At 34.5% G+C, this 27,263-nt stretch overlaps 1 protein-coding gene and 1 non-coding gene across 4 annotated transcripts in view; both read left to right on the top strand.

The window, feature by feature from the left end:
* Positions 1-27,259, top strand: part of NR2C1 (nuclear receptor subfamily 2 group C member 1) — a 42,456-nt gene extending 15,197 nt beyond the window's left edge. Inside the window, exons 5-14 of one of the 3 annotated variants that reach the window (XM_024579125.4) lie at positions 6-185; positions 1,431-1,578; positions 1,676-1,766; positions 5,470-5,654; positions 6,838-7,003; positions 12,706-12,827; positions 19,158-19,297; positions 20,694-20,816; positions 22,787-22,892; positions 25,016-27,259. In XM_024579125.4, the coding sequence (XP_024434893.1) occupies positions 6-185; positions 1,431-1,578; positions 1,676-1,766; positions 5,470-5,654; positions 6,838-7,003; positions 12,706-12,827; positions 19,158-19,297; positions 20,694-20,816; positions 22,787-22,892; positions 25,016-25,190 (1,436 nt within the window). In that variant the 3' untranslated portion in view covers positions 25,191-27,259. Of the gene's footprint in view, positions 1-5; positions 186-1,430; positions 1,579-1,675; positions 1,767-5,469; positions 5,655-6,837; positions 7,004-12,705; positions 12,828-19,157; positions 19,298-20,678; positions 20,817-22,786; positions 22,893-25,015 lie in introns of all 3 variants that reach the window. The other 2 variants (XM_024579124.4, XM_024579123.4) reach the window with 2 other exon arrangements.
* On the top strand, positions 3,284-3,466 carry LOC112322088 (U2 spliceosomal RNA). Its single transcript, XR_002976582.1, has one exon. It is a non-coding gene; the product is annotated as a U2 spliceosomal RNA (small nuclear RNA).
* Positions 27,260-27,263: the final 4 nt, after the last annotated feature.

Raw genomic sequence — 27,263 nt, 5'->3', positions numbered from 1 at the left:
TCTAGGGCGTCATTATGGAGCAGTAACTTGTGAAGGCTGCAAAGGATTTTTTAAAAGAAGTATCCGAAAAAACTTAGTTTATTCATGTCGAGGATCAAAGGATTGTATTATCAATAAACACCATCGAAACCGCTGTCAATACTGCAGGTTACAGAGATGTATTGCGTTTGGAATGAAACAAGACTGTATGTATTAGCTTTAAAGGAGAAAATTAAGGATTCAGGAAAACTCTAGACGTATGTTAAAATGAGCACATTAAAATTACAGTTTTACATGCTTTTTAATGTATAGTTTTCCAACTTAAAATATCGAAATATGTACATATGTATGTATTTTTAATTCATTCAACACATATTTTTGAGTGCCTGTATGCCACTTGCTATTTGCAGTTTGAACATGGTAAACAAAATAAAAGCACAACTAACTAAATAAGTTTAGTTGTTTTTTAAATATATATATATTCTTCTTTTGAATATTTTGGGAAGGGAGGGAGAAAGTGAGGGAGAGAAACATCAATGTGTGGTTGCTTCTCAAGTACCCCCTACTGGGGACCTGGCCTGAGACTGAGGAATGTGTCCTGACTGCGAATTGAACCAGTGACATTTTGGGTCGCAGGCCAGCACTCAGTCCACTGAGCCACACCAGCCAGGGCTAAATAAGTTTAGTTTTTGATAGCTAATATTGATTGAGCTCTAACTATGCCTAACTTTGTAGTGTATAAAATAAGTTTCTTATTCTCACAGCAAAAGTCTATACAGTAGGTACTACTGTTACCCACTTTACAATTTGTGTAAACAAATTTAGTAACTTGTCCAAGGTCATACAACTGATAAGTGGCAAAACTCGGATTTGAATATTGTTGGCTTTTTTCCCTCAGAAAATGTGCATTTAAGTATACAAACTGTACCTCCTTAATATCATGAAATAAAATTCCTATAAAATAAGTGAAATATATTTTATAAATGAAGACTAAACAGTTGAATTATTTTTCAAACTGCCCTCAACTAAAAGGGGGGAAAAATCTAACTGGTCTGTTTTGTGACTCTTATTAGTATTGTTTTCAAATGGTTAAATATGATTTTATTTTATAAAACTCTCATACAGATAAGTAAAGGGACTCCTAACTTCAGTTTTCATTCTCGACCGTGAAATTTTAAAAGATAACAGTTCCTCTACATTTCTGCCACAGCGGTGACAGGAAGAGAAAAGAGAACGAGAGATGCACAATGGCCATTTTTACTGTTTACTATTACAAGTTTTCTAAAGCAGCTTTGTTAAATGTGCAGATAATTTTGAAGATTGGTGGTTGGTTATCTTTGGGTTCAGTTATGGTAACCCTGTCTCCCATTAGCAGCGTTGCTGACCTAGAGCTTACATTAATAATAGTCTGTAAATTCTGCATTGTGACATAGTCTGACACATTTTTGCAGCTGTTCAGTGTGAAAGAAAACCCATTGAAGTATCACGAGAAAAATCTTCCAACTGTGCCGCTTCAACAGAAAAAATCTACATTCGAAAAGACCTTCGAAGCCCATTAGCTGCAACTCCCACTTTTGTGACGGAGAGTGAAACTGCAAGGTAGAGTAAAAACAACAAATAAAACATACTAAGTAGCTGGTCACTCGTCTTTCTTCCCACTGAAACTAAGGCTAAAATTTGTTCTTATTTGTCACAGGTCAACAGGACTGTTAGATTCAGGAATGTTTGTGAACATTCATCAGTCTGGAGTAAAAACTGACTCAGCTGTGCTGATGACACCAGATAAGGTGTGGTTAGTGCAATTAATTTAAAGATTACATATTTTTAAGTTTTTAAAATGGTTTCCTTTTCTTTATCTCCATCAATTTAGTCAGTTGATTTGATCTTAAATACTTCCTGTTACAAGTTGTTGGCTTTTTAAAAAAATATAAATTGTCAACTGTTTGGTAGTGTCAAATGACAAAACTGAAACAAACAATTTAGCAGTGAGTTTGGTGCTCTTTCTTGAAGGGAAAACAGTCCATGCATTGGAGGGGTAAGTGCCTCCTAAGCAGTGGAACACTCTTTCCCAGGGGATTTTGGGCAAGATTGAGTTTTATAGAGAGTTAGAAGCAGCAACAAGGCACAGGGCATGATTAGCTGCAAAGTCAGAGATTTCCTTTGAAGGCCACCAGGTCCTGTTTTCCTAGGTTAAGATAAGCTAGCTGGAGCTGAGTTGGAGGATTGTGATTGGTGTTATGTTAGGTTTCCTTGATTTTCCTGTAAGTACAGGCTGACTTTGCTAAGATTTGTGCCATGAGGGGACCCACTATGCTGCCCTCCATTTTGTGGATACAAATACTATAAAAATTTGTCAGTAGAAATGTTTATTATTCTCCTAGATCAATTGTAGCTTCAGTGTGAAAGTGACAGACATTTAAAAGTCGTTCAGGTTGTTTTTCATCTTGAAATTAAAATCGTCCTAAATAGATATTTATAATACATGAAAAAAATTTAATACTTCTTTTATATTACACTACAGATTTTATAGTGCCAAGAGAAATCGTAATACACCTAAATAGTGCCAAGAGAAATAGTAATATACCGTAAATCATTGACTTGAGTGAAGAGTAGGAATAGGGTTGCAAGAGCTCTCATTTTATGTATCCAAGTCATCTGGGTTCTCTTAGAGCAGGGGTGTCAAACTCGTTTTCAAGGTTTGTTTATTTAAATCAAGCATATGAAATTTCTGTAGTCTTCAGAAACTCCCTTATGAGAACAAAAAATTCTCTCCCGAAGGCTCCCATCTGAAACCAGATTTAAGGGAGCCCCTATGACTTGTTTTCTCAGCCTGTAATGTGATCTGGTTTTATATACCCTATAAGATTATTCATCCTATATATGGCCAAATTTGTTATATATTTGTTGCTTGATACTTGATGGCATTCTGAATACCTGTGTTCTTGACTCAAATTTTAGCTGCCACTTGCATAACCTTGGGCAAGTTATTTGACCTCTCAATGCCTCATTTTCCTTTTTCATCTGTAAAATAGGGAGAGTGAGAATGTCTGCCTCACTGGTTGGCGTGAGCATGTTGCTACTAAATGAGAGATTTGGCCTCTCACCATACATTTTAGAGTTACAAGATTTTACTTAGCCTTGTCTACATGATTCAAGATTACATTTGTAGCTATAATTTCTTTGACACATTAACTCCTTTGGGAAAGGAAGAGAATTAAGTGTTGCTGAGAAATTACTTTTTGTCCAGACATTGTGCATTCCTTTGTATTAAATTAAATATATCTTTGTATTAAATTGTAATAACATTGCTTCATGGCCTTTTGGCTAAGATCAAGTGTAGTATCTGTTCTTACCAGTTTAGTATCTGATACGTCCTCTATCCAAGGACAATATATTAAATGGATTTTTGGAATTAGGAGATGGAATTGGGGCTTCACTCCACCCATCGACCTAGTATTGCAATATTTCCAGGAACAGTGCACCAAAAAAATTAAAGTGAAAAAAAAATTGCAATAACCACCTTGTGTGGTTTCTGATAAATGGTTCCCAAATTGTCAAGTCAGAGATTGAAGTCTTTCCACATTGCATAAGAGTAGCAAAGTGTAAAAATTCAGTTACATGCACATGTTATGAAATGGAAGAGAATATAAGTGTTTAAGTTTTAGCTGACAATTAAGACACCTAAAAATGTTAGATTCTTTTACTCATACAGAAAAGGACTGGAGAAGAATGGTTAGGAGCATAGGCTTTCCCACCAGACCTGACTTCCCACTGTGCCTCCCCTGTTTACTGCTGTAGTGACAACAGATAATTCTTATCAGCAATAAAGGGGTGATGATTCCTATTTCACAGGGTTGTGGTCAGGTTTAAATAAAATATTGGGGTGGCCCAAAAGTTCATTCAGCACCCCCCCCCCCAGATGGCTCTAGTAGTGCTTAGTGGTCTTTAACTTCATTCAAAGCAATTTTGTTAGATTTGCATTGTGACAGCTGTCATATCAGTGTGCATTTTTTTTAAAAAAGTTATCAAAATTGATGAATTTTTGTGTAGCCATTTTAATATTGAAGATGGAAGAAAATAAGCAACATTTTTTGCATATTATGCTGTATTATTTAAAGAAAGGTATAAACATGACTGCAATGCAAAAGAAGATTTGTGCAGTGTGTGGAGAAGGCGCTGGGACTGATCAAACATGTCAAAAGTGGTTTGCCAAGTTTCGTGCTAGAGATTTCTCGCTGGACTATGCTCTACAGTTGGGTAGACCAGTTGAAGTTGATAGCGATCAAATCAAGACATTGTGAACAATCAATGTTATACCACATGGGAGACAGCTGACATACTCAAAATATCCAAATCAATCAAGTTTTTGGTGAAAATGAAAAATGTGTTTTTTATTTTACAACCAAAGAGTCACTGGTTTGATTCCCAGTTGGGGCACATGCCTGGGTTGTGGGCCAAGTCCCCAGTGGAGGGCACGGGAGAGGCCACCACACATTGATGTTTCTCTCCCTCGTTCCCCTCTCCCTAAAAATAAATAAATAAAGTGTTTAAAAAAAAAAATCATTAAGGGATTCTGTCAATATGCCATAGAAGGCAACTGAAGGTCTCTCATTAGGTTAGAATGGAATAATTTGAATATTTAAAATAAAATAGAATGACTAATGGATTTAAACACATTGAATACGTAAAAATCTATGAATTTAAAATGATACACAAAACTCATCTGTCACCATTAGAGATTTCTAGGGCATTGACTTAGTGCTGTAAAAATTGATAAATAGAAGAACAGTCAAGCACTTACCTGCCTTTGTTGTACAAATTACATTTCTGGGTAGTCAAGAGTTAAGGAAATTCTCTTTCATAAAAAAATTATAGCTAATAATACATAAATAATATGCAAATATATACATCATTAAGAAAAATAAGAGCTGAAGACAGTGGGAAAATAAGCAGTGTGTAACATAGTATCTTAAATATGTACATAGATTTTTCAGCCACACATTTCCTGGTATTTAACACATTTAACACAGTGGCTGGTAAAAATTGGGATCCTAGGAAGTCTGTCCAATAATACATTTACATTTTTTTCCTCTTTTCACTAGTAATTTTATTAAATTCTGTGTAACTTTATAGTTTATATAGTATGTCTTGGAAATTATAACAATGTCAGAATTTTAATACTAATAAAGGATCATCTAATTTAATATCCTTTTACTAGAAGAAGAGGCTGTGATGTGTCATTTTTGGTTTGAAGTAGCTTTTGTGTAAACATTTTGTATAAACATAGGAAATGTACATGATGTTTATAAACTTGTTTTTTCCTCAAGAAGTTTCTGTATGCTCAAAGCTCTTTGATTTACTTTTGAGGTTTCATCTTAATCGGAGTACCTTTCTTTTGGCATTTTATAATCTAGAATTGGATATTTCAGATTTAAAACTTTATTGATACTAACTTGCAGAGTTTTAATACCTTTTTTTTTTTTTTTTAAGGCTGAATCATGTCAGGGAGATTTAAGTACATTGGCTAGTGTGGTTACATCACTAGCAAATCTTGGAAAAACTAAAGGACTTTCTCAAAATAGTAATAAAATGTCTATGATTGAAGGATTAAGCAATGGTGATACCTCTTTGTGTGAATTTAATCAAGAAATGCATACCAACGGTGATGTTTCAAGGTAAGGCCTATTTCGATCTTAAATTTCCTTTTGCTTAAGTGTCCTTTAGTATTTCTTAAAATATTTTTTTATTGAATACTATTTATATAAATTTCAGAAAACAAGTATTTCTATTAGACTTAGAAAATTTAAGGCATAGTAAGTTTTAACTGTATTCAATGTAAAGCATTTTTCAGTAAGTTACATTCTAAGTAATAAGCAATAAGTGAGCACTGTAAGTTAGAATGTAGTCATCAATTTCAGGAATTTTTTTCCCACTAAAGATAATAACCTGGGTCTAATATTTTAGATAGTTTAGTTGCTAATTTTTATCTTCTGTGTATTTAGAGTTAAACATTTGTTTTATTAGGCAGTCATTTATTTTCTCCACCAATTTTTAATGATGAAACAGATTTCAAGACTTAGTTGAATCAACTACATTTTTTAAGTTACAGTTCAGGAAACTCCCATCAGAATTCTATTGTCCATTCTCTCAATATTAATACTTAGGATGTGGAAACCAGATTTCTTCAGGCTTTTTTTCACACTGTGTTCATTAGCTAAAATATTGAAGAAAAGAGTCTCCATAAGCACTTTGTTGAACAACAGCTTTTAAGGAACTCTAGAAGGCATCTCATTAAAAAATAGGGGAACTATTTTAAAAAATTATTTGCTACCATTAGTTCATTATTTGCCATCCTAATCTCAAATTCTTATAGTTTAGATGTAGCTATATAACCATAAGTTTAAAAATAGTCTCTGAATTTTTATGTAAAATTAAAACCTAACTTTGTATTACATAGAATAAAGTCCAGATAAGTTCTAGCCCTTGGTCTTTCTAAATAATTGCTCTTTGTAAAGTTAATGGGTTGATATCTTGTAGTAACAAGTATATAACTTGTAAAAGCATATTTTCATAACAAAGTATAAGGATTTTTCTCCCCCTTAATTACATAAGATTTTTTAAAAGACTAGTTTACTGGTAATAATATTAATATATTTTTCATACCATACATATGAAGTCTTAATTTGTTGCTTTTGGAGAGTCATAAATAATCACTGAAATAGAGTGTTCAGTGATACATCAAAGTTTTATTTTGTAAACAGTTTTTTAGGCCTAAATCTTAATTCCAGAATTTTATGTAGAATTTTTATTTTATTGTGGAGATTGGCCAAGCTCACAGCTTCTGATGTCTCCTTATAGGGCATTTGACACTCTTGCAAAAGCATTGACTCCTGGAGAGAGCACAGCCTGTCAGAGCTCAGTAGAGGGCATGGAAGGAAGCGTACACCTAATTGCTGGAGACTCGAGCATAAGTTACATCGAGAAAGAGGGGCCACTTCTCAGCGATTCACATGTAGCTTTCAGGGTATTTCCATATATATATATATATTATAATTTTTATGTTGTATTATCCATTTTGATTTTAATCTTCCTTTCAAAAATCAAAGTATCTTTGTTGTGCTTTTAAGTCAGAAATATCCCTAATAGAATTCAAAACAGCAACTAAAACATACACATCTGCCTATACAAAATAATGGCTTACTAAATCCTGTTTGCAAGTCATAATTACATCAGTTAATGGGTGAAGCTTATAAAAGTTACCTTTTAGAACATTTATACATATATATTTTTTATTTTAAATATCGTCATTCATGATGTGTCAAATGCACTGGTTTTGTTTAATGCCAAGCTACTATTTAGTGTAAGCCAATATCTGAGACTCAGATAATCTGCTTTTACCATGATAACTACAGAGAATTCCATTTATTATGTATTATCCCAATTAGCTAGCCCTCAGAATTATTTTAAGAAGGTAAAAATTATTTAATAAATTTTAACTTTCAGTTTGGAGTAGGTACATTTGTAATTTCTTTTGAGCTCCCCTAAAATATGTAAATTTATGGTAGAAACAGTACATATAGGTCCCTAGAAAATAACTTTGTAACATCTGATTTGCCATTTGGATGTTTGTCATTCAGCTGTGGACATGCCCGACTATTGAGGCCCTAGTTAAAACCCTGCTGTTCTGACCCCTCCATTTGAACCACTCTGATCTTTGCAGAGTGGTTGGAAGTGCATAGGACATTTAGCAGTACATAGTGGTCCTGGAATACCTGGGTATAATTGCTCCTAACTTTATTATAGATTATACACTTTCATGGATTTCTTATGAAAATACACAATTATAAATAGATATGTCTGTCACTGGCACGGAATAAATCTGATATTGGCAAAAATGACATATAAAATTTTTATTTGCAAATTTTGACTACTTGGTAGAAATAGCCACAGAGAAATACTGTTACTTGAGTAATAATTGCTCTAATATGATAGAAAATAAAACATATCAGTGAAACCAATCTTTGTGTAAAGTTTTACAAAGATGACATGGAAAAATAGAAATGTTTTATTTTCTTTGTACAAGAAAACTTTATGAGGGCTATAAGAAAAGGCAATGGGAATCAGTGTCATCCTTAAAAATATGTAGGAACTATGGACAGGGGTGGAGCAAAAGCAGAACTGATTTTTTCCTACTGCTCTTTCTTATTCTAAGTAAAAGATGATCTCTTAATAATTTATTTTCTACCTCTGGATTTAAATGGGAAGGAAGGGTAAAAAACATGTAGGAAGAAGACCCATTTCAAGGAAAAAGTACTCAAGAATACTATAGAAGTCAAGTAATACTCCTTTTTTTATTCTTGATGTTGGTCCTCAATTTTTTCTTTCAAAAAAAATCTTTGTTTTGGATGTATGAATTACTCAAATAGAATTTTTTTTTTGTCCATTCCATCTTTACCATGCTGTACTCTGGATATTCTCAGGATCAGCACTAAAGTTTCTTGCTCTCCTGAAAAGACAGCTCCTCCTTTCCCAGATGTTTGTTTACAGCCTCTGTGAAATCAAGAGTTTCGTTTTTCAGTCACTTCCCTGCCTAGCGCTTTCATGGTTAGTTCTTTCATTGAGGGTTTATGGTCATGAGTTTCCAGACCTGACATCTGTAATCAAAAACTCAATTCTCTCTTCCTTGCTGAGCTAAATAGCGTTTTGTCCCCCTCACATTGTTACGTACTCTGTAATGGCAGCGTGCTTTCACACGTTCTTTCACTTGAGCCTCACCACAGTCTGTTGAAAAGGCTCCCATTTTTATTGTCATTTTGTGAATAAGGAAAGAGATTTGGAGGTTTTCAATGTCTTCTTCAAAGCATCCCAGAGTGTAAGGAGAAATAGTCTAGTCATGCAACTTACATTTTGATTCAGAAGAATCTAGGATAGAAATGTTTAATGTTTGTTATTAAACTTCATAGTTTTTGGTGCAATTTCATATACTTTATCTCACTTGATTATTATAATTTCCTTATACAAATAATCAAGGTAGATAGTATTCCCATTTAGAAATAAGTATGCGGCAGAGGTAGGTGATTTCACAAGCTGTTCTGTGAAATTTGTTCTCAGTATCAGAATCACAGTCCTCGATGTTTGCTGTCTGGGAATCACCCTCATTTTACCCAGCCTCGTTCCCTGACGGAATCCTAACCCTTCTATTGTTCGAATTTCTCCCTTTCTCTTCATTTCCATTGCCGTATTTCAGGCCTTTGAAAAACTTTTAAACTATATAGTAATATCTTTGCTTCCGTCTCTCTTCGCCATCTTGTCCTGTGTACACAGATGACAGAAGGATAATTATTTAAAATCAACCCGATTATGTTACTTTGCCTACCTAAAAGCCTTTAGTAGCTTCCCATTGCTCATGTGAGATAAGTCCATGACCTTTTAGGACCCTGAACATTCTGATCAATTGCTCATCTTTTCTCCAATATGACATTTCCTTTCCTAGACTTTCCTATAGCTCATTCAGTTTGCATTTTATTTCTCTATTGAGCTATAGCATACATACAGCATTTAACTCAGTGGCTCACAGTGAGCTCTCAATAAATGGTTGCTGAATTAATATGTGATGTGGGGTCACTCAATTGATTAATCACAAATTGGGAGTAGAATCCAGATCTTCTAACTCAAGTCAAATGACTTTTTTAAAGCTATATTATTTAGCGTCAGAATTACATACAGAAACTACTAAAAGGTAATTGCAGACAATAACATCTAAAGTAGGTAGCCTAGTTTAATCGTCTCAACACTTTTTTTTAAGAAGAATCATCTCAGTACATTAAATATTCATAATCTGAAATATGTGTGTGATTCAATTTATAAGCCAAAAGTCCAGGCATTTTTGGGAAGCTTCAATATTTTTGCAGTAGAAACTTACCTTCTCTATATAGAGGAGGAAATCTTTGTCTTTGCTTTCTAAAAGACTTACTTCTTTAGCCAGCACTGGCTTTCTGAGTCATAATGCTAGAGATGTATCTTACTTTAAGAAAATTAAGTATGTTAACCCTGGCTGGTATGGCTCAGTGAGTTGAGTCACCGGTTTGATTCCCAGTCAGGGCACATGCCTGGGTTGTGGGCCAGGTCCCCAGTTGGGGGCGTGAGAGAGGCAAACACACGTTGATGTTTCTATCCCTTTTTCTCCTTCCCTTCCTCTCTCTCTAAAATTAAATAAATAATAATCTTTTTTTAAAGTATGTTAAAACAGGTAAAATTAGGAGATATTTTCTTTCTTTATCAAATAATACAGTATAGTAGTCTTTTAAATAATGAATATATTGCAAATGATTTTAATTTTATGACTAAATCAACAGAAAGTTTTCAATATTACCACCACTATTGTATAAATCAAGGTGCATCTGTATCCTTTAGCCTTTATATCCAATTTTTACATATTATAAATATTTCTTTAAAAGTGATTTTGAACTATTTTTTTTTTTGTTTTGCATCTTACTTCTCCCTCCTACAACTAGTAGTAGTCTTTGGTAATTCTCTAGTTTTTTAGGCTTCTTTTCCCCATTCATCTTGGGCAGTTCTGAAAAAGTATCCAGTTTGTTTCCAGGTTGTTTTTTATGTACTTAGATGTAGAAACAGTTGCATCCTGATAATTACATGTAAAACGTTTACTATCTGCTTGTCTACAGTTCTCTTAGGAATTATCTTGCCCTTGCCAGGTGGCTCAGTTGGTCGGAGCGTTGTCCTGCACAAAAGGTTGCGGGTTGATCCTCGGTCAGGGCAGGAGGCAGTCGACCCACATTTCTCACATCAATGTTTCTCTCTCTCATCTTCCTCTCACTCTAAAATCAATAAGCATATCCTTGGATAAGGATTAAAAAAGAAAGAATTACTTTAAATGATGGTATTTTAATTGGCCCAGTAAACATTTCTCAAACATTTAAAAAATTGTCTTCTAATACATGGAATTTCAACTGTTAATTGCCCTATTCTATTACTTGGCACCATTTATAAAGAGGTAAACTATTCGTGGCTAATATTGAACAAAGGCAGTTAATATCTTTTACATTTTTATCTAATATTTCTGGAGAATGTTTATATTGGTTTGATAAAAATCTTTTGATGACTTGACGTTATAGACACCTTTGAGAATCTGATGAAAGCTATATATCCATCCCCAGGAAAGTACATGTGGGCACATCTCCCTCCCCGAGGGAGCTCCACCAGGGGCGGTCACTGCTATTAGCTTTGTAGTGTCTTCCTTCTTTCGTGTGTGTGTGTGTGTTGAGTCATCTACATACTGTTTTGCAATTTTTACACTTACGTATCTGTGAGATGTTTTTTCTCTGCCATTACATCTTAGTTTATCTTACTAATTTTAATGGGTTATATAGCATAGCATGCTACTATATAGCATGGGTTATTCAAGATACTATATAGCATGGGTTATTCTTTTCTTTAGTGATGGAAATTTGGATATTGCCAGCATGTCTTGTTAGGAGTAACACCTCAGTGGACATCCTTATACATGGGGGGTTTTTTTGGTGAATTATGAAAGTATTTTTCTGGAATAGAGACTTAAAAGTGTCATTAAATAATAATGACACTTTATTATTAAATGACACTTATTATCATTATTAATATTATTATTAATATTATTAATAATGATATTATTAATGTGTCATTATTAATATGACACATTATTAATTAATAATATTAATAATGACACATATTATTAATGACACTTATTATCATTAAATAAGTGACCTAATAATAATAATATCATTATTAGGTCACATGATATATTCAGTTTTAAAATATTGATAGATACAACCAAATTGCCCTTCACTTTATCCACCTTCAGTGGTGAGTACTTAATTCCCTGCATCATCACTTACACTTGATAGTATTTCATTTTGATCATTTTAAAATACAAAAAAAAAGTTTCTTATGGGTGAAATTACATTTCATTTATAGCAATAAAAGTTTTCTTTAACAAGATTTTCAAAAATGCTTTTAAGAGTGTTTGGTGTAGGATATTTATTTTCACCAGTGGTCACACGTTTAAAATAACTACTTTAAGTCGGTGGTACAAACTGGTAGCCTATGAATATTATGGCCTCTGACACATTGTGTTTTACCTGTAGATTAAATGGGGCTTTTTTTACACAGAACCTGCTCTTTCAAAAATTGATAGTGGGCAGCACTGGGCCCTGATTCCCGTATGTTTTTAGTGTGTTGAATTCAAGCCACACCTGTGTGCTTTATCTGGGGATATCCACCTCCCAAGCGGCACCAGCAGGCCTGCCTCACCCAATACTCTTCTGACCTGTGACCATCTGAATTTAGCTCCATACAGTATTGATTGCGCCTTATACTGAATTTGTTGTATGCCATTGTTAATAAAGAAAGGGAGGAAAGGGAAAAATACAGTGTTAACCAAGACAGAAAGTAACTTTTAAAAACGTAATCAGATAATATCATGGTTGGTATGTATTAAGTAGGACTCTGCTTGTCTGAATATTATTGCTTTAGAAACTATGATCTACTCATTTATTGTAAATCCTATTTTTAGCGGTAAAATCCAGTGACTTAGATTATTTCAAGATTTGCCTTTTGCTGACTCTACTAGATTCATATGTAATATGTTTACATTTCACTTTTTCAAAGAAATGACAATTTGGAACTGTCAGTCATAAGAGAATTTACCTCCGTGCCTCTCCCCGCTAGCTCACCATGCCTTCCCCCACGCCGGAGTGCCTGAATGTGCACTACATCGGGGAGTCTGCCTCCAGGCTGCTGTTCTTGTCCATGCACTGGGCGCTGTCCATTCCGTCCTTCCAGGCTTTAGGGTGAGTGTTTTGAAGTCTTAACCATAAATGTGACTTCGTAGCACTAATGTATATTAAGCAAGAAGTTTCATTTTGGGAGGATCTGTATTAAAGGAAAAAAAAAGTTACAACTTTTAAAGTTTTGTCATTTATGTTACAAATCATGGCAGCTAGTGTCTTCTGTATTTATATTTATGTGGTAGAGTGTCCATGTTTCGTATGGACATATGTCATATGAGTCGGTTAACAATTTGAATGGGATATGTGCGGTAGAGCTGATAAATTATGGCCGGTATTCGTAATAGGCTGTCCCTGAAGGACTTAAAGATGGGGAGCCTGTAGGGATGTCCTAGGGTTTGTTTCCCTTCTACCACTAGTGTTCATCGCAAGCATTTTAATAAGGACCTGAAACTTGTAAACAGTGAGTATGTTTAAAGATAGAAATAACTGTTTTCCAATCATATGATTGGAAGGAAAAAAGGAAGAAAATGTAAACCCATAGTACCACTCTGATAATTCAGAAGTTTGGTCCTTCTGCTGAATAGCAGCACATCTATATTCTGTTCTGAAGTCATCGGATGTTAATGAAAATGGTCTACTATAAGAAACCCAAGCTTTACCTGAAGTTTGCCAAATTTATTTAGATTAATTTAAGGTAACTGGAATGAAGAAGCAAAGAAACCATGGAAAATGTTAAGCCCATAATTAGAAAAGTGTTATTCTAGTCATAAGACCCTTGTGCTAGTTACAGGACCCCACTCACCAATGTGATTTTGTAAACAATTCACTTTCATATTCTGTTCATCTGTTTAAGGAATAAGAGCTGCCCATCTTAGCCTTAGGGAAAATTTTTAATGTAACTAAGAAACATATTTGAATGAGTTTTTTCCTGTTATTTTTTTAAGTATATTTTACTGATTATGCTGTTACAGGTATCCCAGTTTTACCCCCTTTGCCCCTCTCTGCCTGGTAGCCCCCTTTCCTCCAGCAGTCCCCCCTTAGTTCATGTCCATTGGTCGTGTGTGTAAGTTCTTTGGCTTCTCCCTTTCCTATACTTTTCTTAACATCCCCCTGTCTATTTTGTTCCTACCAATTATGTTTCTTAATTCCTGTACCACTTCCCCTTCCCCCTCCCAGCTGATAACCTTCCAAATGATCTCCAAATCTATGATTTTGTTCCTGTTCTGGTTGTTTGCTTAGTTTTTGTTCTTTAGATTCAGTTGTTGATAGTTGAGACTTTGTTGTCATTTTAATGTTCATAGTTTGGATATTCTTCTTTTTCTTAAATAACTCCCTTTAACATTTCACGTAACAATGGCTTGGTGATGATGAAGTCCTTTAATGTTACCTTGTCTGGGAAGCACTTTATCTGCCCTTCCATTCTAAATGATTGCTTTGTTGGATAGAGTATTCTTGGTTGTATGTAAAGTTTCTTGCCAGCTTTTTCTTGCCTGCAAGGTTTCTAACTTTCTGCTTTTCTCTTGCTTTTAAATTCTCTTCTCTCTTTGTCTTTAACCTTTGGCATTTTAACTATGATGTGTCTTGGTGTGGTCCACTTTGAGTCCAACTTGTTTGGGACTCTCTGTGCTCCTAGATTTGTATGTCTATTTCCTTTGCCAAATTAGGAAAGTTTTGTTTCATTATTTTTTCAAATAAATTCTCAATTTCTTGATCTTCCTTTTCTCCTAATGGCACCCCTATGATTTGGACATTGGTAGGGTTGAAGTTGTCCCAGAGGTTCCTAAGCCTCTCCTCATGTTTGTTTTTTTATTTTGAATTCTTGTTTCTTCTTCCTCTTGTGATTGAATGTCTATTTCTTCCTTTTGTTCCCAATCACTGATTTGAATCCCAGCTTTCTCCCCTTCACTGTTGGTTCTCTGTGGATTTTCTTTATGTCACTTTGTGTAACATTCATTTTTCCCTTTGTTTTGTGGCCATATTCAATATCTCTGAGCATTGCGATAATCAGTGTTTTGAACTCTGCATCTCATAGGTTGTTTATATCTCATTTCTTTTAGTTCCTTTTCTGGGGTTTTGTTCTGTTCTTTCATTTGGGCCATATTTCTTTGCCTCCTTAATTTGGCAGACTCCCTATGTTTGCTTCTGTGTATTAGGTAGAGCTGCTTTTACTCCCTGTCTTAGTGAGATGGCCTGTGTAGAAGAGGCCTCTGTAAATTGTATAGAGCGGAGCCTTAGGTAATCACCAGGGTGAGGCAACCTACTTCACTGCTTTGTGGCTCTGTGTGAGGGGAGGGGTCTCAGAGAAGGGACAGTGCTGCTGCTTCGCCTCTGGGGGTTTGTCCAGCATTTGACCCAGTTCCAGTCACTTCACCCACTTCCCATATGCTATTGGTGCCTGTCCAGCTACTGCCCTGTGGTTTGCGTTCATTCTAAAACCATGTGGGCCAGTTAAGCGGCAAAAATCTGGTAGTTTTTCCACCGCCCCAACCCCCAATGGTTTTTACAGCCAGAGGTAATGGGAGGTTATCTTCCCAGTGCTGTGGAACCCTGTTCTGTGTGGTCTGGCCTGGGGCTGGGATCGCTCGCTCCCAGCTTATCCCGCCTGATTTTTATCCACCACATGTGAATGGGGAACTGTCCATGCCACCACCTCCACCTCTCTACCCTGTCTCTGAATGTGGCTTCTTTAAATCCTTGGTTGTTGGACTTCTCTACAGCTCAATTTTCTGACAGCTCTGGATGTCTTTTGTTTTTGAGACCTGGATGTAATGCTTTCTGTGGTTGTGTGTGGAGGAGAAGCGTATCTATCTACACCTCCATCTTGAGCGCTAGGGCTCTGAATTATGACTTTGAAAGGCATGCATAAAACCTTGTAATTTGGTTTATTAATCGGCATTGGATATACTATTAATATCATGTATTAAATAATGTACTTAATAATACTATTACCTAGACTAAGAGCCTAATTTATAATGGTTAACCTTTAAAACAGTTGTTAGCCATTGTTCTCAGAATAACATTTAACTTTCATAATTTATCCAGTCTGTTTTTTAAGAAAAATTAAAATACAATGTAAATTTACACATTAGCAGTTAATTTATTTTAAAGCATTAAGTTCAGTTCCCCAAGTGTATAATTCAAGGCATACTGACACCTTGAAAAGTAACCTGGTGCTATTTTTTATAATAAGAGGCTGTCAATTGTTCTAGTAAAACAACAAAAGGAAGGACTTTAGGGGTAGTGATTTGAACTCCTTGATTATTTGTAACACCACTGATACTAAGTATTTCTGTTAAAGTAAGTGTGAGTATCCTATGGAAAGAATCCAAATGTTGAAACAACCAAAAATAAAGCCTGAGTTTTCCAATTATAACATAGTATAATTTTAAAGTGGCAGCCACATTTCCCTGTCATCTGTATTGAAAATTGATTTCAGTGTAACAGCCACAGGATTCTTTACAGTTAGAATTAACTATTGGTGTAGCTGCTATGTAAACTCTATTTATTATTACTAAATACTTCACAGTTTGAATTAATCAGATGGATGAGGACTAAGTACTCGTGTTAGTATTTCTGTAAAATACATTCTTATGAGTGAAACTGCTGGGTCTAAGAGGGTGTGGTATACCTTTCAGGTTTTTGCTAGGTACTACCAAATTGTTCTCCAAAAATGATGCTGAGACAGTTTGTACCCACATTAGCAATGTATGAGAACGAATGCTTATTTTCTCACATCTTCTTTAGTTCTGGATTTTATCCAACTTTTCTGATAAATAAAAATAGTATCTTGTTATATTTTATTTTGTTTGAGATCAAAATTTTAATTATTTTTATATAGAGATTTGAAAATACTGACTTTATTTTCACTTAAACATTACTTATAAATTTTAAATAGCCAGTTCTCACATACTAAATGGGAAACAGTGATCAGCCTAGATTAAAAATTTCACCTGAGTAATTCCCAGTGAGAATAATTACTTTCTGTAACTCTTAAGTTGGCAATACAAGCTTTTGTTTGAGTATATTCGGTTCTCAAATAAAATGTAATGTCATAAAGATGGCTATGGCTTTTAACTTGATAAATGATTTCTGTTAAACACATTGATTAACCTAATTTTCAAGATTTAATAAAAAAATTTAAGTACCTTTCATCAGTGTGTACATATTTCCTATCAGGATGGTTTTTTTTTAATATTTTATTTATTTATTTTTAGAGAGAGGGGAAGGGAAGGAGAAAGAGGAGAGAAACATCGATGTGCAAGAGAGACATTGATCAGTTGCCCCTCTCACGCCCCTAACTGTGGGGACCTGGTGCGCAGGCCGGCACTCAATCCACTGAGCCACACCAGCCAGGGTGATCCTATCAGGATGTTCTTACCAACTTCACCCTCTTTGGAGAAAAGAAATCTTTGGTTTAAAGGCTGTTTAACAGGAAAAGTGTCCAAGTCCACAGGGTTCTTTTAACTATCTTTTCTAAATTTTTACTTCCCCTATTCTATATCCCCTGCATTCATTTGCTGAATTTCTTCTCTATGCCATCTACTGTGCTGTTGACAGATTCACAGAAATGAATTTGGGTGTCTTTGCCTTCAGTTAAGGTTTTAATCTGATATAAGCTAATAAATTAGAACACTGTGAAATAAGTATAATATATAAATGAGTATGTGGCACTGGGAGGGGAATGATAAACTACCTTGGGAGAGTAGTGTGGTAAGAGAATGTTTTTATTTTTTTAAGTAAGCTCTGAGCTATATGTTAAGGCGGTGGTTTTCAACCATTTTATCTCATGTTACATATAAACCAATTACTAAAATTCTCTGGCACACCAAAAAATATTATTTTTGATTCATTCACACTGATGGCTGTTGTTGTGTTGGCAGGTATCATCTTTTTATTTTATAATCTAAGGGAAAAGAGGCCAGTGCCCCTGACTAAATAGTCAGGTATTGCACTTTATTTTTAAGGTTTTGTTTATTTACTTTTAGAGAGGTGGTAAGGGAGGAAGAAAGAGAGGGAGAAAAACTGATCCGTTGCATCTGGCATGCCCCCAACTGGGAACCTGGCCTGCAACCCAGGCTTGTGCCCTGACTGGGAATTGAACCAGCGATTTTTCAGATCTCAGGCTGGTGCTCAATCTACTGAGCCACACCAGCCAGGGTGAAATTTCTTTTAAAAGAAGGGAGAACAGCATTTATAATTCACTCAACAGTTTTTATGAGTACCTGCCACATGGTGGTTCTCACCTCAGCAAGTTTGGCCCTTGTCCTTCTTTACTGGATTACTATTCCCCTAGATTTTTTTTTTTCTTTTTTAAGTTCTTTTCTGTCTTTCTCTACTCAAATGACTCAAATGCCAGGTCCTTAGTAAATCTTCTGAACACAACCCCTCCTCCCCTGTTTTCTAATGCAACATTCTACTTTATCGTAATGTAGAATTTTTATTACCTGAAACTAACTTAATATATGTATAACCATATGTATATGTGTGTTTATTTATATAAAATATTTCAAAGATATATTTATTGTGTTGCCCTTTTGTTTCATGAAGACAGATTTAATCCATCATGTTTGTTACTATTTCTCCAGTGCTTCAAACAGTGCCCAGCTTCTGTACTTTATGTCATGGCCTGTTCACATCATACTTACATTTGCATCTTACCATATCTGAAGGAAATAGAGGTTATGTAGTATGTCTGCATAGTGTCTTTATATAGTTAAACAGCCTGAGACTTGGGAAACTAATTTTCCTGATTTCAAATGGATAATAAGTGGATGACCTAGGTTTTATAACCCTGGCTTTTGACCTCTAATACTTTTTCTATTCTCTCACGCTACTGAGATTTCTTATGTAGAAATTCAGGAAAGAACTTTTGATCTTTCTTATCCTCCTTACTCCTAGTAAAATCCTTCTTATCTCATTTATAGAGGTAACATCTCATCTGAAACATACTTAAAGAAGAAACCATTTCTCCCAGGAAATTGATTGTTTACCTACCATCAAATAATTCTAATTGTCTTTTTAAAAAAAACAACGGTATTTACTGGCATTTAAAGAAAAATAAAACTTGAAAAAGGTTTTTTAAATTAATGCTTTTGCTTTTAATTTTTTTAAACAATCTTTATGCTGTTTCCATGAAATATGGCATTAAAAACCCAACTTCTGTAGTTTGAAACTGTTCTTATATAAACTGGCTAATGAGCTAACTAATTAAATTTCTAAGCCCTCCTCCTCAGGTGCTGTCAGGTATACAGAACACAGAGCTGATTAAGTCCATGTCCAGTTAGTCCTTCTAGAGTAATTGTATTCAGTGGTATTTTACTTTAAATATATGAGTCAGTTGTGAAGTTTATAAAATATATTTTAATATCTAATTTGTGTGTGTTTTAATAGGCAAGAAAACAGCATATCATTGGTGAAAGCTTATTGGAATGAACTTTTTACTCTTGGTCTTGCTCAGTGCTGGCAAGTAATGAATGTGGCAACTATATTAGCAACATTTGTCAACTGCCTCCACAGTAGCCTTCAGCAAGGTAAAAAGCACCTTATTTCCTTTTCTGGGATATGAGAGGGGGTGTCAATTTTATAAAGTGTTACTATTAAAGTTACATATCTGATGATAATGCCTTAGGTACCAGCATCTTTTTTACTTTAGATTATTTTTACATTTTGATAGTTTCATTGATCACCAAGAAAATATTACTGAATATTTAAATTTTTAAATATTTTAAAGCACAACAAAATGGAAACAATTATATGTAAGTCTGGCTGGCTATTTCTGACCAGACCTTGTGAATGTTCTGTGCTTTGGTACAGGCACCAAGGAATCCAGGGTTAGGTTATGTGGAAGTGATTAATTATTTTAGAATGTGCTCTTCCAACCAGTTTTTAAACTGCCTTTCTTCATTGCAACCCTTTGAATTCCAAGACACTTTTGTCAGTTCATCAAGGTGTATTCTCTTATTTAAAAAATACTGAAAAGTCACAGAATAATCCTTACTCTCTTCTTTTTCCTTTTCTTGATGTCGAGTTGGTTACAGCTTTTATTCATTCAAGGAGACAGTCACTGATTATAAATATTTTCCTTCAGAATGGCGTTAGACTGACCAATAAGTCAGTCTCCCATCCTCAGATAGAAACTGCCACTTGAGTTTAGGAATAATTTATAAAATGGGAATTATGTTTTATTTCCTTACGTACTCCATTTCCCATTATTTTAAATGCTTTTTAAATTACCTGCTTCCTCCTTATATCCAAGGGCAGAGAAGTCACCAGCAGTGGACCTCGAAAGCAGCATTACATGCCCATTCTACGTGGGGACTCCTAATCCTGATTTATTTCTCATAAGTTTGTAATGTGTTACACAGCCTACCTTCACTAAAGCTGTGGTTGACCAGTGTGTTTTAAATGTCCCTCCACAGTAAATTAAAATACTCATCATAAAAGTTTACTGTACTTAGTTTTTCTTTGGTCTTCGCTGTGTTTTTTGTTAAATATTTTTACTTTAGTAGTCTTGGTAACTTTTAAAAATCTAGATGATTTTGCTCATTTTTTAAAATCATTAAAGTATAAATAAAATCCTGTTACCAAAATTTGCATGTTTTGAACTTTGGTTGGCCGGTGTTTCGGATGATTATCTTCATATCTTATCTTCTCAAAGGCATATCTTGAAGGAAACATTACATTTAGGGTTTTTTATACTAACAGCTTGGTTTTTTTTTTTTTTTTGAATGAACAATGTCTAAAGATCATTTATTAGTTTCCTCTATACTTGCAGAGATACTGAATTTTAAATATTTATAGATTGGTTATATTTAAAGCTGGAAATTAGAAGAAAATATATTGGATAAAAATAGTCACACATTTTAACAGAAAACTAGAAGCTTTTGTTTGCCTGTTTGTGTTTAATTGAAGACAAAATGTCAACAGAAAGAAGAAAATTACTGATGGAGCACATCTTCAAGCTCCAGGAGTTCTGCAACAGCATGGTTAAACTCTGCATCGATGGGTACGAGTACGCTTACCTGAAGGCAATCGTGCTCTTCAGTCCAGGTACTTAAATACTGACTTCTTGTTTAAAGTGCAACGTTTGATGTTGTGGGGGAATTGGAACCCTCGTACCCTGCTGTGGGCGTTTACAATGATGCAGTTAAAGTCAAAACAACCCAAGTGTTCCTCAACAAATGAATAAATAAACAGGTGTGATACAAGCTTACAATAGGCCTTTGCGACAGCATGGATGGACCTGGAGAACATTGTGCTGAGTGAAATAAGCTGGACAGAGAAAGACAAAATATCCTGTGGTTTCACTTATATGTGGAATCTAATAAACACACTGAACTAACAAGGAAAATAGAGACACACTTATAGAGAACAGGATGACAGCTAGTGGTGGGAGGGAAGGATTGAGCAAAAAGGAAAAGACTCATGGACATGGACAACAGCGTGGTGATTGCAAGGGTCGAGGGGGTACAAGGGGACTAAATGGTAATGGAAAAAATACAATACAAATAATTGAAAAAAACAATAGATTATCATTCATCTATAAAGGTAAGTTCTGACCCATGCTACAACATGGATGAACCTTGAAAACAGTACGCTAAGTGAAAAAAGCTAGTCACAAAAGGCCACATATGATGATTCCATTGATAAGGGATGTCTAGAATAGGCTAATTTTAGACATAAAGTAGGTTAGTAATTACCAGGGACTAAAGATCGGGGAGAATAGGGAGTGACTGCAAGTGGGTACAGAGTTCTTTTCATAGTGACAAGAATGTTCTGGAGTTAGATTGTGGTGATGGTTGCACAGTTCTGTGAATAATTTGAATTACACACTTTAAATGAGTGCATTTTATGAATGTTAGACACTGACCTGGGTATGAAAAGGAAAGTTGGAATTAGTGAAGTTGACATCATTGACCTTTAGTTCAGTTGTTATATCTGCATTTGAATTCTTAGGTCTATTTTGCTGGGCATCGTTAAAAGGCAGAATGAGGTATGAGTGTTAATGGGGTCAATTTCCAAACATCTTGTTAGAGTCACCAACAAATAGAGAAAAAGGTCTCTTATTACCCTGCCCATTTCTAGGTTTCACATGGGAAGTGCCAGTAAGTTTAGGGACCAGTCACTAAATGAGAAAAATGGACTGTTCTCTTAGGTTCTGTGGTTTTCGTTTTGGCATGTATTTCTCTGCTTGTGTATCCTAATAAAATTATCTTAGGAAAGCTGCTTCTCACCCCAGTGATATACCAGGAAGATAATTAAAGCTTTTTTTTGCTGTTTCTTACAATGTTTTCTATAAGTCAATAACATGTATCTTCATTTTTTATTACAACCAATTTGCTATTTTCATTTTTACTTAAAATTAAAAGAGCATAGATTGAAGTTAGAGGTATGATGTAATTTTATTAAGTATTCCCAATATTTCCTGTTCATTACTTTTTTATTCTCTTAAGACAAAACAGCTTTCCATATTTTTTAATATTTCTTACGAAGTTCTTTTAATAATTCCATTTTTTTGAAATTTTATAGTGACCATTGAAATGCCTATAGGTTATATTTCTGCTATAATTTTTCTAATAAAGATGATGTTCATAGTTATTACCTTTTTACCTAACCATAGTGGGCTTTTTAAATTAAAAATACAGAATATAATCTGCAAATATTTTATTGGATTAAAAATACCTTTTTAATTAAGCTAAGTCATTTTTTTTCCCCTGTTAAAAGCAAAGTGAGCAAAATTCCTTCTACCACTTTTGGGATAGACCAAAATATTATCTATTTTAGTAGAGCCCATTGGTCTCAGCTTTTATTAGATATTAAAATATGTGTATGAAATAAAATAGTTTTAAGGGTTTAAGTACAGTGCCTGCTGTTTAGGTAATATTCATGGGAAGAGCCACACATATGATGAAGCTCCATTTTTGACCAAACTGTTCTTCTCACCCCCTCCATCTCTACTCTAGGTGCTTATTAAATGAACATTCAGAAGTAAGGTAGTAATATATTCTTTTCTGTTTCAGATCATCCAGGCCTGGAAAACATGGAACAGATTGAGAAATTTCAGGAAAAGGCTTATGTGGAATTTCAGGATTATATAACCAAAACATATCCAGATGACACCTATAGGTATCTAGAAGTTAAATACTATTTAATTAAATTCATCTTAAAACTTCTTTGTGAATCTGTTATTTCATTATTTTCTATTCCAACAGTAATTAAAATTTCTAGTTAACCTTGACCTTTGAAGTAGATAATACTATTAAAATCAATATGTGTTATTGCTAGTGCTTTACATGTAATATTTCATCCAGGTCTTACCTTGGATGGAGAGGAGACTTTAGCACACAGATGAAACAACTTGTCAGAGCTATGCAATAAATGGCAGCCTGACTGAACCCAGGTGGTCTGACGATAGCGCCCACACTCTAATTTTCTTCTGATGAAATAATATATTTTATTAGTAAAAGGGGAAATGAATGAAAATACCATTAGACTTTTATAATTAACTTTGAGATTTGGCTTATGATATTTCTACCAATGTATTTCTTGCCAATATCCTTTGAAAAAAAATTTTATAAGATCAGTTCAATTTTTGGAGGAGGATAGAATTGTAAAACATGAGTACCAGAGTACCTGAGTTTGACTCCTGACCTTACCAAGGGCAGATATTTTAACTTCTCTGTTTTAGTTTCTTTACCCGTAAAATGGAGATAATAACAGCATCTGCAATTTATAATTAGTATAACAATTAGATCAGTTAATATATGTAAAGAGCATAGAATAATACCTGTTTCATAGCAAGGGCGATATAAATGTGTTTACTAACATTATTTATTTAACATACTTCAAGCTAGTAAGAAGAACGTTTCACATATAATAATGTTTTACACATATTAAATAATAGAGTTACAAGCCAGTTCCATTGTGAAAATCAGCATTAGTTTATGTAACCAGTTTTCTTATCCTGTGTGCTCCCAGTTCTGGGGATGCAACTCAACCAGTGGGAACAACCGGAGCTGCATAATTTGGGGAGTAGAATACATGGCTACAGGAAGATCACTTAGTCCTGGAGCTGCTGATTTCATTTGGTCTCAAGGGTTAGAGTGCAGGGCCTTAGTCTAGAGGAAGGATAAATATAACACAAGTTTTTTGGAAAGGTGGTTTATTTTGTTGGTGGTGGTGTCATAATTGTTTTTTCAGGTTTTTTTTTTTTTTAAGATTTTATTTATTTAGAGGGGAGAGGAGGGAGAAGGAGAGGGAGAGAAACATCTATGTGAGAAACATCAGTCAATCGTTGCCTCTCAGATGCCCTCAGCTGGGGACCTGGCCTGAAACCCAGGCAAGTTCCCTGACCTAGGACTGGAAATTGAACCGGCAACCCTTCTGTCATAGGCCAGCACTCAATCCACCAAGCCACACAGGCCAGGGCTACTTTTTCAGTTTTTTAAAGTTTCTGAAGTTGTTTTATATGTCATTATAAAGCAAATACAGTATTTAAATTTTCTCCTCTTTAGATGTACAGTTGTTTGCTGACTTCTGTTCCATTAGGCTTCAGATACTTTGATGTCTGGATACTTTTTTCTCAGTTTCTTACATTCCTAGTTACTTAAAAATAATAAATTGTCTTTGGGTAGGAGTTTTCAGTGTATAATGTACTTTCAAATAAGATATTACCCTGCCAAAATTTGAGAACCTCACTAGCACAGGAACTGGCAGAGGTCATTCCCTTAATTTGTACAAAGGCACTGTGAAGGAGACAGAGGGAGTGGCTCCCACACGTTCACATGGCCGGGGGTGGCGGAATCAGTGATGTTGGTTCCACCTTCTGTGCTTTCCTGATAATAGCAACTATTGCCTGCTTTACCATTCATTCCCAGTAGTTTTTGTAAAGCAAAACCAAGAAAACTATTACCATGGAGCCTTTATAACACAAAATAACACAAAATATAGCTGTGCTTACGACCTCAAACGAGCCCCTAAGCCATTCCCAAACGTTACTACTTGAACCATGGTTTAACAGCATGGCCATTAAGAGCAAGGCTTACCTCTGAAGCCTGTCCGACTGCATTTCTGTCCAGCTGATTGTCATGCACTAAGGCATGAATACAATGCTTTTTATTTTAACTTTTGAAAGTTAGGCCTTTATTGAGGTAGGCAACAAAAAATATAGATGCAGAAATTACATTTTTCTACTACATCGCTCTTTGATTTATAACCTTGTTCTCCTCACCCCCTTTATTTATTTTTAGGTTGTCCAGACTACTACTCCGATTGCCAGCTTTGAGATTGATGAATGCCACCATCACTGAAGAATTGTTCTTCAAAGGTCTCATTGGCAATGTACGAATTGACAGTGTTATCCCACATATTTTAAAAATGGAACCTGCAGATTATAACTCACAAATAATTGGTCACAGCATTTGAAAGCTGAGAGCCCAGTATAAACTTACTATTCTTTCTCACACAGAACACAAGAAGACACCAAATTGAACTCATTGTTTCCAGGGCATCTGGGAATTTTGACTTTAAAGAATAACCAAAAACCAAAGTATTTTTATTTTGACTTTCTTAAGAAGAATTTTCAAAGTGACTGGGAGGTAGCAGGAATTAGAACTTCCCTACCTGTCTTATTTAAACGAATAAGAAATACTATGGATTTACTCTTGGTTAAGGTGATACCTAGAGCCGTCACCTTTTAACTCTCTAAACTAAGATCTCTCATTTTATCTTATTTTATTTGGTAAAACGAATAAATCGGTCTTTTTTTTTTCGTAATTGTGTTCTATTCATGTTTAATTTCATTACAAACTAGTAGAAACACTTAATTGTCAAAAATATTTGAGGATGTCCTTTTATTTTACTTTTCTATAATGTAATCAGTTTTCATTACTGTGTCAAAAGATTATTTTATGTGCAGTGGTATAATGATAACGTTAGAGCCAGGGAAAATAATAATTGAATATATATATATATATATTTTTTGTCTTTTGTAAATATTATGGCGCCCTTAGTATATACCAGTCTCATTGCTGGCAATGAGACATAGGTCATTCATGATCTTAAGTTTTTTAGTGGTGTATATGATTAGTTACAAGCACTTTTTATGTGCATATGTAGAAGAAAATGGTTTTTGAGAATAAGATAGGGTTCATGTTTTAATATTTTTGGCTTACTGCTGTGTTTTAAAAGTAGTAGAGACTGGGCCCAAATGTTTCAGCATTGCAAACTAGATATAAAGAGTTGCTCACCCATTCATCCCACAGAGCGCGTCTGTCCTCTCCCCATTTTCTGATCTACATTATTGTGTAGTTTCCTGACCCTTCCGTGGGTGTTAGCCAGTTTCTTTTAGGTCATTAGAAATACACAATTTGTTAAATAATGGGCTTATCATAGCCAGTCTGTGTTTTCAAGGTGAGCAAAACAATGATTTTAAAGCAGTTTATAATTCTTAAAATTAAGAAAATTTTAATGTGTAAAGGAATATGCACTTTTTTTTTTCTCCTGTGAAGAGGGGAGAGCTGTTTTAGCGTCAGCCTAAAGCCTTGTTATTACTACAACAAAAGCATTTTAAACTCCTTGGATGTCTTCCACAGTAACGTTTTCCTTAGCAAACCCAACACTGTTCAGTATTTCTTTGCTCTGATTTTATGATGAATTATTCTGGTATGTCTATTTGTTGTTTTTTTGTTTTTTAACAAATACGGGGATTTCATTGCACTCAGTATACTTTTTATAAAGATTTTTTGCAATAGAAGAGAAGCTGAATTTTGTAGAAGGCTGTGGATTTTACTAATTACTTTATAGTAAATCTAAAGTTTAAACTATCAACTTAACAGTCTTTACCAATTTATTAAGGAAATCTTTTTTCCCTGCTTAAAACATGATTTTTGTCAATAGGTTTATTTATAATATCAACTGGGGAAAACTACATTTACTATGAAATACACAAGTGGGAAAATCAGTAGGTCTATACCTTTATAAATCCTAAGAAGTAAGCCAAGGATTTAGAAATAATGTCCTAATGGTCAATTAACACACCTGTTTCTTGCAGGTATTTTTCTTGATTAAATTTGTAGTTATATTTGGAAGTGTTTTTAAAACTATATTAAAGTGTGACCTGCACTACAAATTTCAGTTTCCTGACAGTATAATTGATTTCAGAGTTCTGCTTGTTGAGTAGTTATCCTTTTGCTTGTTTGTTACATAGTTAAGAAATTTCTAGTTAAGATTTATTAAAGTATTTTTAGGAAGGGAAAACTGTGGAAAACATTTTCATGTCAATTATTTTAGGATTATTATAATTCAGTTTGAAAACTTCTAGCTACATATTACAAATGACTTAATTTATTTTCTTTCCTGAAATATCAGTAAAATGACAGTGAAGAGTAACCACATAATGATAAATAAAAGAAAAGAAGAAATCAAAGGATAAGAGAGTTCAGTAAGTTTTTGGAAATCAAAATCCGGGTAGAGAAAAACTGACTTAGCAGCACCAGA

Source organism: Desmodus rotundus, chromosome 3 (assembly GCF_022682495.2).
Source record: "Desmodus rotundus isolate HL8 chromosome 3, HLdesRot8A.1, whole genome shotgun sequence".
Lineage (NCBI taxonomy): Eukaryota > Metazoa > Chordata > Mammalia > Chiroptera > Phyllostomidae > Desmodus > Desmodus rotundus.
The sequence above is the reverse complement of the archived record's forward strand: the minus strand, read 5'-3'. Positions and strand labels throughout refer to the sequence as shown.